This window comes from Martes martes, assembly GCF_963455335.1.
Source record: "Martes martes genome assembly, chromosome: 10".
In the NCBI taxonomy this organism is placed as follows: Eukaryota; Metazoa; Chordata; class Mammalia; order Carnivora; family Mustelidae; genus Martes; species Martes martes.
Genome location: NC_137898.1, coordinates 95,272,997 through 95,285,302, shown reverse-complemented (window position 1 = coordinate 95,285,302; position 12,306 = coordinate 95,272,997). Strand labels below are relative to the sequence as shown.

Below are 12,306 nucleotides of genomic sequence, written 5' to 3'. Positions count from 1 at the left end.
GCCAATAGGAAGGCTAGAGGGCGGTGCCGAGGCCTCGGGTTCGCTCTTTTGGTTTAAACTGCGGCTGCGGGGCGGTTAGCTGAGGTCTCGGCGCGTGGGCGGGCTGTGCGCCTGCGCGAGCTACGGGATACTAACGGAAGCCTGCGGAGCTTGGCCGGCCCGGACTCGGTGCGGCGAGCGGACCTCGGCGGGGCAGGTAAGTCGGCAGGGACTGGAATAGGGGGCGCACGGGCCTAGGAGAGCTGGCTGCCCGCTGCTGTGGAGAGGTCGGGTTTTGAAAAGCGCCGAATGGGAGTTTACACCCCGGCGGGGCTGGGAAACGCCTGAGATCCCTGCTGAACCCAGGTTTACTTCTCCCCAAGGCAGGTGTAAGTTCTGTCGTGCTGTGCCCTTGGCATGTCTGAGCCCCTCGAGGTCACCGTGGGCGCCCGCTGCCTGCCCGGTGGCTGCAGCGGCTGCATGTCGGTGGCCCAGAGGGCGGCGGGGGGCGGTGCCGCCGAGGGAGCCGGGTTCCCCGGAGGCCGGGAGCATCCGAGGCGACAACCACGCCCGGGGCCAGGTGGGCACACGATCGTCTTTGTTGTCGTGCGGGGACCAGAGTCTTCCCAACCCCTGGTTACGCCTTTGTGAACTTCTAGGTGTCACGGTACGTGCACCTCTCTCCCTAATGAGTTAGGATAGCGTGGAAAATCGAAGAACCCTATAGTCCTACCCCAGATGAAAATACACCTTTTTTCGGATTATAAAGTTATACAGCCCCATTGTTTTTAGAAATAAATCCAAAAAGTAAGAACGTACTTAAAAAAAAAAATACTAGATAATCTGCAAAATATAAGCTGCTCTATCTTCTATGTGGAAGTTTCCCCCTAAGTAAAGGGAAAGGATTATCAGGTCTTTGTATTAAAAAGAAAGAATTTACAGTTACCTGTGGGCTTTAGTAAAGTTTATACTTCTTATTTACGAATATCCATCTTCATACATTTAAGAAAAGGAATGAGAGTGTGTGTAATTTAAATGCAAAGAAGATAACAGGTTAATCACTGTATATATAGTACATATGCCATTAAAAAACAAGACAAAACAAAACAAAACAAAACCGCTCTCAGGGCTTCCGTTTGTCTTAGCTAGCAGCTTGAGGGTATAAACCATATTTGTATTCCTGGAGTTCTGAACCTAAGTAGGAACAATTTGTTGACTGGTAAGACTTTGAATCTCAAATATACAATATAATTCATAAATGCATAGAAGTGTTACACTCTGTAGTGATGAAAATTGAGGCAAAAGGTATGAGTTCATTTGATGTTTATTATTTTAATGGCTATTAAGTTCTAATGTATTATTTTAAAAGAACTTTGAACTCTTGAGTAAATACTGGTGTTAATATTTTGAGGGTTACTTATCATCTTTGAGAACAAAGCCCCACCTTATTTTCCTGTCCCTTGTGTCTTAGATGTGCTTAAGTCTGAAACCTAGGTGTTATCCTGAAAGCCACCCTACTTTTGAACCTCACATTTACTCAACCATAAAACCCTGTTGCTTCTCCTTTCTTAATTTCAAAATTCATCTACTTCTTTCCATCCCCCTTACTATAAATCTGGTCTAGACCATCATCATCTAATTCCTTGATTATTCTAACAGGCTCCTACCTGGTACCACTGTCTTGCCCTCTTCTAATCCACACCATAACCAGAGCAGTGTTTCTGCATCCCTGCTTGTATTTTTTTCCAGTGGCCTCTCAAGATAAAAATCTAAGCTTTTTTCAGGAGGCCTACAGGACTCTACAAACATGACCCTTGCTCCTTTCCTAAACTATGCTCTTGTCAGTGTCAAGCCATACTCCTGTATTTACAGTTACTTGCAGGCAAATGCTGCTCTCTCTCATGCTTTATACAAACTGCATCTTCTGCCTTGGACACACTTAAAGTTCTGCTTCTTTATCCCAACTTTAACTGGCTCCCCCTTGTTCTGCAAGATTTAGCTTGGAAATCTCTTTTTAAGAGTTTTCCTTAAACCACTGTACCAGGGGGTGGTAAACTCTATGGCCTATTTTTATATGGCCCATGAACTAAGCTAAGAATGTTTTTTTACATATGTACAAGGTTTTGTTTTTTTGGGTTTTTGTTTGTTTGTTTGTTTTTTTATTTGACACAGACAGAGATCACAAGTAGGCAGAGAAGCAGGCAGAGAGGTGGGGGGAAGCAGGCTCCCCGCCGAGCAGAGAGCCCGACACGGGGCTTGATCCCAGGACCCTGAAATCATGACCTGAGCTGAAGGCAGAGGCTTAACCCACTGAGCCACCCAGGCGCCCCTACATATGTACAAGGTTTTAAGGAAGAAAAAGATGGGGGCACCTGGGTGGCTCAGTCAGTTAAGCATCTGGTTTCTGCCCAGGTCCTGATCCAGGGTCCTAGGATCGAGTCCCACATCGAGCTCCCTCTCCCCCTTCCTGCTGTTTGTGCTCTCTCTCTCAAATAAATAAATCTATTTAAAAAAAAAAAAAAAAGACTCTGTAACCAAGACTGTTTGCGGCTCACAGCATAGACTTAAAAGCCTTGAAAGCTTTATTCCCTTAGGTCACTTTCATGTAGTAGTGTGCCTTCTGTAAACAAATGTACCAAATATTTAACTTAAATTTCTTACTTTTAATTTCTCTCTTAAAAAATAAGACACTCAGGCAAAGCTTTTTATGAGAATTCAGATGAGTAGTGAATATCTCATTGGTTTTTTAAAAAGACAGCATAACAAATTAGACACAGAATCAGGCTTTAATAAATTTGAACACAAGGCACAGGTTCCCATGTGTATGTAAAGTCTCCATTTCACAACTGCTTTTTGCATCTTCTATTTCTTAATCCTTTTGGGGAGGAATGAGAATGTTTGAACTCTTATTCAGGCTAAAACTTCCTTTATAGGGCTTAATAGTCTTTGGGTTTTCAGGGGGATGGTTTTTTTGTTTCATTTTTTGAAAGAACTAATCATCTGAATTTTAGGACTTGCAGTACATGCTATGTTGTATTTCTTTACTGTTCACCTATCACTAGATAGTTCTTGCTTCCTAGATCCTGTTAGAGTTAACTGATGCTTTTAATTTCTGTATCAACACAGACTCTCTTTGTTGGTTTCTCCAAAAGAGTATTTTCTTCTTCCATTGTATCATCACAGTCCCTTTTGGCTTTTGTTTCTTCCTTGTGGAATAAATGTGGGTGCTCGATGCGTCCCCTACGTACAAAATGCTGGATCCGGGATTCTAATCCTTGGCATTTAGGACGATCCATTAGGGGTTTATATGTGCGCATTTTCACTCCTTCTACAAAGGCACTGGTCTGCTTTATGACAGAGGGCTTAACATTTCTCCATTCTATCACTCCATCCATCTTTGGTCCTATAATATATACAATCATATATTACATGGATGCATACCACAATAGAATCACCTCCAAATGTTATATAACCTTCCTCCCCCCATAGCCCATATAACTTTAGCTCTAGTAAGTAATTGTATCCTAGGATTTTCCTGTCATACCTGTCCCACAGGGTACTGCAACGGAGTCCAGTCCTTGTAGCATGCTATACAACATGTGTGTTTTAACAGCATGATTAGCCCATAGTTGTTGTAGATGGGTAACATTGAACTCCTGAACCTCCCGGTCATAAATCCACTTGATATGTTCAAACTTACAATCATACAAGACTAGAGGAAATTCTACGGCCATACTAGAGAACAAAAGAGATAAGAAACAAGAGTATGAAAATACACAGCAGCCATCTAACAGCCTTGTATTTTAAGAACAAGGTTGGGGGGGTAGGTAATTGGGTTAAAAGGAGGGGGGGGAAACTTCATCAGTATCAAGTAAAAGATAAGTAAAAAAAATGATCCCTCACCTTGAACAACTTTATAATTAAGAGAAAGAAAAAAACAACAAACCATAGATCAACTAGTTAGGCTTGATCTATATTAGGGTAAATTTCAGTGGTAACAGGTCACCTACAAGTGAGCTGACTTATCTCAACCATAATGCTATGAAATTATTTTTTATATTTTCCCAAACTTGTTAATTTTCTATGGTATGAAGTAAAAAGTAGATTTCACTGCTTAGGAATGAATTGTTGGTTGATCTGACTTCAGCCTGCTCTCAAAAGAAAAGTCTGACTATTCTTCCCATCTTTCCTACCATTTCCAATGCTGAAAATTAGGAAAAATTCAAAAGTACAATAATGTAAAGCAAGGAAAATTTAATACGAATAGTTTGAATCCTTACCTTCAAACTTCACCAGAATCTAAAACTAGTACCTCTCAGCATAAATTCAGGGGGAAAAAAAATTAGAAATGAATGTTACTTTATTTAAGGGGCCTGGTACCAACACCTATTTCTTACTAATGATACAGAACAACGAGAGAAGATAAAGATAGCCCTCCTGCATGTTTATAACATTCTACAAGATAGATTAAATTCTTCATGAAGACAAAATAAGTGACCTAGTTAATCAGACAATTGTTGGGAGAGGAAGATATGTTAACCTTTAGTTATATAAAATATTTAATATATTTAAAAATATTCTAAAGGCAACAGTTGTTTTGGTTTTTTTGTTTTGTTTTTAACTTACCTATACTGAGGTTTCTGGGGGTTTTTCTCTACGTTCAGGAGCTCATCAATAATCTCTGGCTTCTCCATTCCTTGGCCGATCAGAAAAAGGATAGCCATCATACAGCGGACTTGATGATAAAGGAATGCCTGGCCAGTCACTTCAAACTGACATAACTGGAAAGGTTCTTGCCATGTCTCCTCATCCAGGGTCTGGCCCACTAGCTGTACTTGAGCAGACAGAATAGTCCTCTGAAAATTTATAACTCCATTGGCTACATCCATTTTACATAAGTTCCTAAAATCATGTGTGCCAACGTACTTCTGAGCTGCACAGTTCATGGTTACAATGTCTAAATCAGCACGAGGGAAAAAATAGCGGTAAGTCCGCTCCAGACAGCTGAACCTAGCACTGAAGCTAGGTTCCACAGGGGCCCAGGCCAGCACACGGATGTCTGGAGGGAGTACCCGATTGAGGATGTGTGTATAGCGAATCTCTTTAGCAGCATCGTAGACTTCATCTTTTACATTACAATCCTCTGAAGCCCTGCCCTTCAGAAAGTGAGAACGAAGGTCGAGAGAAATCACCTGTGGAATTAAAGAAAGATGTTTGTTTTGCAGACACAATATGAATTCTTAATATGTAACACCTAGAATATGTTGGTGTTGCTGGCTTTGAGAAAGTACATAGTGGCCCTTACCTGTCCGAAGGCACTAACTCCTTTGTCTGTTCGCCCACACCGGTGATAGCTGGACGTCTGTCTGCTTTCTACTAGTCGAGTCTTTGTTAGAGCCTCAAACAGTTTCTCTTCAATTGTATTGTTTGTGTTCTCCTGACTGGCAAAGCCCTGGTATCCCCAGCCCAGATAGGCTATCTTTAGGGCTACATGTCTTCGACCATGAGCACTGAAATCAAATGCACGCTTAGCTTTTCCAGCTGCTAAAGAATTTTCTCTCACATTTGAATCTTTGTTGTTAGCCTGTTCTTTTTTAAGCCTTTGTACCTCCTGTTCCAGTTCTTGTACTCTTTTTAGGAGTTTCTCAGTCTGGGTTCTATCTGTGTCATTTTCAGCCATGATAAGACAACCAACCCCAGGAATAAAGGGATCATATAAGTCCACTCTACCTGAAAAGAGAGTAAAAGGACAACAATTTCAATGTGAATTACTTTGGTGATGTCAGTATCATTCCATTATGTGCAAACAGTACCTAAGTTTAATTTAATGCCTAAAGGATATATTTTGCTTCTGTCCAGGGAGATAAGCATTGGCTTAATTGTTGTGGGTTGATCATCCACAGACATTCTTCTTTTCCATCCTGTCTGGCCAGTTCACAGGTGAAAAGGAAGGGGGGGGATTAAGAAATAGTCAGCTGGCGTTGTTAAAGTTTAGTCAGAATTTAGGGAAAATGTCTATAGATCCCATTTCTCTCTCTTCTTCATTAGCTGAGATGATTTAAGGACTGATGTTACTGATATTTCTTCCTTAAAACATTTCCTTCTTCTTTTTCATTATACTTGTCCAATCTTTCTAATCACAAAACTGTTCATAAAGAATATATGTCTACTCTTTTTCTACTAACTTTCCAATATTTCAGATAAAATTAGTAGCTTGTATGTTCTAACATCTAATACTCAGTTCTGTCTTTAAAGGTGCTACAGTAGACTAGCCTGATTGATGAAACTTATCAATGATTGTACTTCACATTAGAAATAAAGCCTGAAGTCAAGATTTTCCCACTCTAAGCAGTTTTGATGGCAGAAAAAAGGTAATAAACATCACAAGGCTTTTTTTTTTTTAAGTCAAACTGAATTTATATTTTGTAACTCTAGCAGTTAGAAGAGTCAGGAAAATGTAATTAAGATGTTGAAATTTCTGCTGTATTTCAAAAATATGGGGACATATGTACTATATTCTTAAATCTAGGACAGTGCTAGACAATCTATGACTGACAGTCACTTTAGTTATGGATTGTCTCCAAATCTCTGCTAAGGCCATGTTACCTAATTCTTGGCAGCTCATTTAATTTTTCGCCTTTGAGAGTTTCTTGTATCTATGATAGATTAAAAGTTTAAATAAAAAAAAAAAAAGAAACTATAAAAATACTAGAAGAGGGGCACCTGGGTGGCTCAGTGGGTTAAAGCCTCTGCCTTCGGCTCAGGTCATGGTCCCAGGGTCCTGGGATCGAGCCCCATATCGGGCTCTCTGCTCCGTGGGGAGCCTGCTTCCTCCTTTCTCTCTCTGCCTGCCTCTCCGCCTGCTTGTGATCTTAGTCTGTCAAATAAATAAAATATTTAAAAAAAAAAATACTAGAAGAAAATCTTTTTTATACTTTTGTAATGGGAAGAGCATTTCTAAGTAAGATCCTGCAGAAGCACAGAAACTGTAGAAAACCAAAAAAATATGACTACCTAAAATTGAAAGTTGGACAAGCAAAAAATAGAAGGTAAACAACAAACTTGGAAGAAAAATAATTATGGCAAAGGGCTAATTTGCTTAATACAGAAGTATTTATATGCATATCACTGCTTTTCTGATGGTTTTGGATTAAGTCACTCATAGTTAAAAGCAACCAAACTGCCTGAGTTAGACTTCCAACTCCACCACTTACTAGCTGTGTAACCTTGGGCTAGTTATTTAACCCTTCTATGTTCCATGTTACACATCCGTTGAAAGTAGATAATAAGAGTACCAGTTCCTCACAGGTGAGGGATTACATGAATTAATAAATGTTAAGCACACAGAAGAATGCTGGATATATAACGTGCCCCTCTAAGTGAATGTCTATTAAGCATTATGCCCCATGTCATGTAGTCACAAGTTTTTTGTTTTTTTTTTTAAGATTTTATTGAGAGAAAAAAAGTGTGAGCAGGTACAGAGATAGAGAATCTCAATTTGACTCTGGGCAGATGAAGGCCCTGATCTCATGAGCCAAAACCAAGAGTCAGACGCTTAACCAGCTGGGCCACCCAGGTGCCCCAAGTCACAAGCTTTTTTAGTGCCAGAACTCACCTGTCCGGTCCTAGGAGCTACTAAAGGTAGCAGGAACTACCAGGCATTAGAAAGTGGGAGCAAATAAGAGAGTGGAAATGAAAGGAGATGATGGATTCCCTGCAGCTGAGTTAATCTTCCTCCAAACTGCCACCATATTACCCTGTACTATAATCTATATTTTATTTTATAACTCTTACATTTATGATTGCCTTAGCCATTCTTTCTCCATCTGACTACAATAAAAGAGTACACAAAAAGGGAATGAACAATTTAAGAACTGGGAATTACAGAAATCTGATCGGTATTTTTTTCTTGCAGAAGGTCCTACAGTGAAGGGGAACCAATGGAGGAACTCACGGGACCCGATGGACAAAAATGGGCCAATATGGATCCAGAAGAACGAATGCTGGCAGCCGCTACAGCTTTTACCCATATCTGTGCAGGGCAGGGTGAGGGAGATATCAGGAGAGATGGCCAGCCTATCCAGTATGATCCCTACAGCAAAGCTTCAGTAACCCCAGGAAAGCGACCTGCTTTTCCTATGCACCTGCAGTACCCACACATAGAAAGTAATGCCACTTCAGAAACAGTCTCCGAGGCCTCCCAAAGACTCCGAAAGCCAGTGATGAAGAGAAAGGTGTTGCGTAAGAAACCAGATGGGGAAGTATTAGTGACCGATGAGTCGATTATCAGTGAATCAGAGTCTGGTACAGAAAGTGATATGGATCTCTGGGACTTAAGACAAAGGCTGATGAGTCTACAGTTCCATGAAGACAGGGAATCCCCAGCTGACATTTCACAAAAACTTAATCTACCACATGAGTACCAAGGAATTTCTCAAGATCAGCTCATTTGCTGTCTACGAAGAGAAGAAATGGGCCCTCCGGCTTATGAACAAGACCTGATTGTTGCCAGCCGACCCAAGTCCTTTATCCTCCCAAGGCTGGACCAGCTGAACAGAAACCGAGGCAAGATAGACCGGGTAGCCCGATATTTTGAGTACAAACGAGACTGGGACTCAATGAGGTTACCTGGTGAAGATCATAGAAAGGAGTTACGCTGGGGTGTCAGAGAGCAGATGCTTTCTCGAGCAGAACCCCAGTCCAAACCTCAGCACATATATGTTCCAAACAATTACTTGGTGCCAACTGAGAAGAAAAGATCTGCCCTTCGTTGGGGTGTTCGTTGTGACCTTGCAAATGGTGTCATGCCCAGGAAGCTTCCCTTCCCTCTTTTTCCTTCTTAAATATTTTTTTTAACCTCTTTTATGGGATTGTTTGGGGGTAACCTTGTTCTTTATCTCTGTCCTTCTATTTAAATAGAAACAACTAGCTTGAAAGCCCATGGAACATATACACAGTAATCATTGGTCTTTCCTAGGTCTTTATCACATTGGTATCAAATACCACTTCACTTCCAAATTACCACTCAAATCCATTAATTGTAAAAGAAAGCCACAGACCTACTCTTTCCCTTTGTCAAGATAGCACTGTTTCTGTTCTATACTGTTTTTAACCTTTGGCCAATGTGAGCTGCTGTTTTTAAAGTTGCTGGGCATTAAGCTTATTCATTAAAGAATTGGGATTTTGTGAACTTCATCTTATTTTTCTTAATACTTCCCAAAGTAAGATAATCTCAAAACTGGTCATGACTCTGCCTCTAATCATTCTCCCCATCATACTCTCACCATGTGAATATCAAGACAAAGGAAGGGAACAAAAAGCTCTCCTTTATGTACACAATCCTAAAGGAATGAAGAAAAGTAACAACATATCTCCATTACTAAAGAAACATAGTAAATTCAGAAAATTTAAATGCTTTTTAATTGATACTCAATAACCATATTATATGCCATACAGGATTCTAACCTAAGTTTTATTTCAGAATTACTTCAATAATTTATTGCCCTCCAACTGTCACTTCTAGAATATAGTGATTTTTACAATTTGCCACTGAGATTTTCTTGCAAATTATGCCTGTCACTCTGAAAAAGAATTTCCTAACATCTGGAAGTAGATAGAGACACAAATACCAAAATGAACATGGCATATTTGGGTATGGACCAAAACACTTACTTACAAAACACTCACCTTAAATTGGATCTATTCTTGACGCTTCTAATCCAGTGAGGAACATCTAAAATCTGGAGGTTGTGTTTTAGCACTTGAAGCCATTAGAGTGAGAGCAAAAGTAGTTAGCTTGTTCAAGGGAAAACAGCTGTGTAATGTAGAAATGAGTAACTTTGACCATTACGACTGGCTAAAATATATCTTCTCTGTAATATTTAAGCTACATCATTCATCCAGTTCTACTGCAAGACATTTATTGGGAAAGAAATTGTGACTCAAAGATAGATGTCAGATATGCTCACTGCAAATAAGTAAAAACCGCAAACTCTCCAACAACAGTGAAATGATTAGAATATTAGCCATTGAAAATAAGGGGAAGCTAATAAAATAGTGCAAGTTAAATGAAAAAGGCTGTAAACTATACGATTGCAGACGTGCACATACAAAGCATAAGGAAAAATAACGTAGTGGGATTAAAGGTAGTTTTTATACTTTTAAAAAACTTAAAAGCCACATTGCATTTTATATGCAAATTACACCTAAGACCCACCTCCTTTATATTATCTCAAAGCCCAGTAAGTACGAACACAAAAAGTTTCCAGAGACCACCTAGTTTAACCATTCTTTAACCAAAGAGTCCAAAGGGCTTAAGCAGGTGGTTAAGATCTGTGGCAAAAAGAGGACTTGAGCCTACAGAGCTTCCTCCAACACACCACAGCATGCCCTAAGCCGATCTAACGCTTGCAAAGGGGCTGCCAAATTACAAGGAGGGAATTGGTGCGTGCGCCGAGCATCGACTGTAAACATCAGCTATCGCTGGAGTTTCAATACATTTTTTTGAAGTTAAAAGATTTAAACCTCAAAATATTAGTAACGGAGTAAGAACGCATTTTCAACGATAAACCTTATTTTAAACCAAAGAGGGAAGGAGGAACAATAGCCAAAGGACCAGGAGACACGCACTTATGACCAGTAACAGTGAAAAACAATCGCGTGGAAAGCAATCTCCCAATTTGAAAAAAGTGGCCACGCCTCCCTCCCCACATACACTGGAATCCCGATCTCTACTAGTATTTAGTTTTACGAGCAAACAAGAGACAGCAGAGACTTAACTCCAAGTCCAAGGGCCCTCTAAGAGTCAAACTAAGTTCCTACTGCTGTGAGATTCTGCCAGGAGTTTCAAAAAGCACCAGATACAAAAACAGGGTCCTAAGCAAGATCCCACTTCCACCTATCAGTGCTTTGAAGATCAAGGTATGGGAAAGGGGAAAAAAGGTCCAGCTTTTTGTCCGTTTATCCGTTCCTCTTTGTATAACCCAGAAAATAATTCATCCCCAGGTCCCCTTACTTACCTTCCGGTTTCCACCACGCAGCTTTTCGCGAGACCGGAAGCTGTCTCTTAGCGTCTTCGGCGCGCGCTCCCAGCGTCTCATGGGAAATGTAGTCCACCCTGTGGGAAATGTAGTTCCAAGAGACGGCGGTGCAGGCTTGACGCTGAAATCTGCCTAATATTTTCTAGTTTGGCCACTACTTCTCCACCTCCAACAAAATAGAATCTGGGGTCTATGGTAATACAAGAATAAAAGGATAAATTCCAGTGCGATAAAATAACGGAAAAGCAGTTTTTCAAATGTCCGCTATCCTTATATGAAAATTAACATTAAAGAACCCGGCCCGATTTTATACCTTCTTAAATTAGTAGAAAGTTATCATTGTGAGGCAAAAACATTTGCTATTAGAATCCACATGGGAAGTCTGAAAGGAATTTGATTAACCTCAAAATAAATGATTGAGGTGCCTGAGAGTGACCCAACAGAGCTGGAGAGTCTTGCTTTCAGCACCACGGAGAGATCATAATTAAGTTTTTGGTTTGTGGGTTTTTGAAGAGATGCTGATCCGAATCTCAAGATTCCAGGCAGAAAACTGAAGAAATCTAGTTCTTTTGTCCAAATTTAGGAGTCAGTAGTATAAGGGATCTATGTCGGATTATGCAGATACGGGTAGGAGGTGGAGGTTGTACCGCAAGGAAAACAGTTATCTCAGGACTGCATTAGCAAAGGGCACATACCAGAATTAAAATTAAAGCAAGCCGGTGTGTGAAAACATCACAGGTATTAGAACAGGGACAACAGTTAGAACCTGAACTTTACTTCCTTTCAGCATCTTTCGCATTTGAATTTGTCAGCTGAAACTCACCAATTCTGACCCTCTACTTTCCCATGAAATTCTCTGGCCTGACATCATGTAATGTATAAGCGGATATTTCGGGGAAACATGGGCTGGAGTGCTGGAAGCCACGGGGCGGAAGCCGGGAGGGGGGAGGGTCCGGCCTCATTGCCGGGAGAATCGCGTAGTTAAGTGTTGGGTAAGGGAGGTAGGACTCCCGAATCAGTGCGGTTTACGGTCTCAAGCTGTTGCTGGCTTAGCAAAGGTCAGGAGCAGGCGAGTGTTCACGACACTGGCGCCGCGTGGCGGGTTCCTAACCCCCAGGGCCCACGCGCCGCTGCCAGATGGCAAACCTGCTTCTGAATTCTCCTTCTCCCGCAGACCCCACCTCCTCTCCTGGCTCCGCCCACCTCCCCGGAGCTCGCGCGCCTGCGCGCCGCGTCGCGGGTGGTCGCGGACCCGTCAGCCCGCCCCCGGAGGAAGCCCATTGGCCGC

At 41.2% G+C, this 12,306-nt stretch overlaps 2 protein-coding genes across 7 annotated transcripts; one reads left to right on the top strand and one right to left on the bottom strand.

Moving 5' to 3' along the window:
- The first annotated feature begins 58 nt into the window (after positions 1-58).
- On the top strand, positions 59-9,173 carry HYLS1 (HYLS1 centriolar and ciliogenesis associated). Of its 2 annotated transcripts, XM_080815513.1 has the most exons (3): positions 114-196; positions 6,235-6,350; positions 7,895-9,173. In XM_080815513.1, exons 2-3 carry the CDS (start codon positions 6,337-6,339, stop codon positions 8,820-8,822), a joined length of 942 nt encoding a protein of 313 aa, XP_080671639.1. In that variant the 5' UTR covers positions 114-196; positions 6,235-6,336; the 3' UTR covers positions 8,823-9,173. The 2 variants fall into 2 exon arrangements, with proteins under 2 accessions (XP_080671640.1, XP_080671639.1); XM_080815514.1 differs by lacking the exon at positions 6,235-6,350 and having other exon boundaries at positions 59-196.
- Positions 2,534-11,026, bottom strand: PUS3 (pseudouridine synthase 3). Of its 5 annotated transcripts, none has more exons than XM_080815510.1 (6): positions 10,998-11,026; positions 9,667-9,739; positions 5,285-5,709; positions 4,606-5,171; positions 3,524-3,714; positions 2,534-3,382 (listed from the first exon to the last, which is right to left on the bottom strand). In XM_080815510.1, exons 3-6 carry the CDS (start codon positions 5,657-5,659, stop codon positions 3,072-3,074), a joined length of 1,443 nt encoding a protein of 480 aa, XP_080671636.1. In that variant the 5' UTR covers positions 5,660-5,709; positions 9,667-9,739; positions 10,998-11,026; the 3' UTR covers positions 2,534-3,071. The 5 variants fall into 5 exon arrangements, with proteins under 5 accessions (XP_080671636.1, XP_080671635.1, XP_080671634.1 ...); XM_080815509.1 differs by having other exon boundaries at positions 2,631-3,382; positions 9,667-9,793; XM_080815508.1 differs by having other exon boundaries at positions 2,631-3,382; positions 9,667-9,887; positions 10,998-11,024.
- Between the last annotated feature and the right edge of the window lie 1,280 nt (positions 11,027-12,306).

Bases quoted from the DNA above. Each gene is read 5' to 3' on its own strand.
- PUS3 (XM_080815510.1), bottom strand. From the start codon at position 5,659: ATGGCTGAAAATGACACAGATAGAACCCAGACTGAGAAACTCCTAAAA. The intron at 5,172-5,284 runs GTAAGGGCCACT...TTAATTCCACAG, and splicing joins GAGTTAGTGCCTTCGGACAG to GTGATTTCTCTCGACCTTCG. The intron at 3,715-4,605 runs GTAAGTTAAAAA...TTTGTTCTCTAG, and splicing joins CCCCAGAAACCTCAGTATAG to TATGGCCGTAGAATTTCCTC.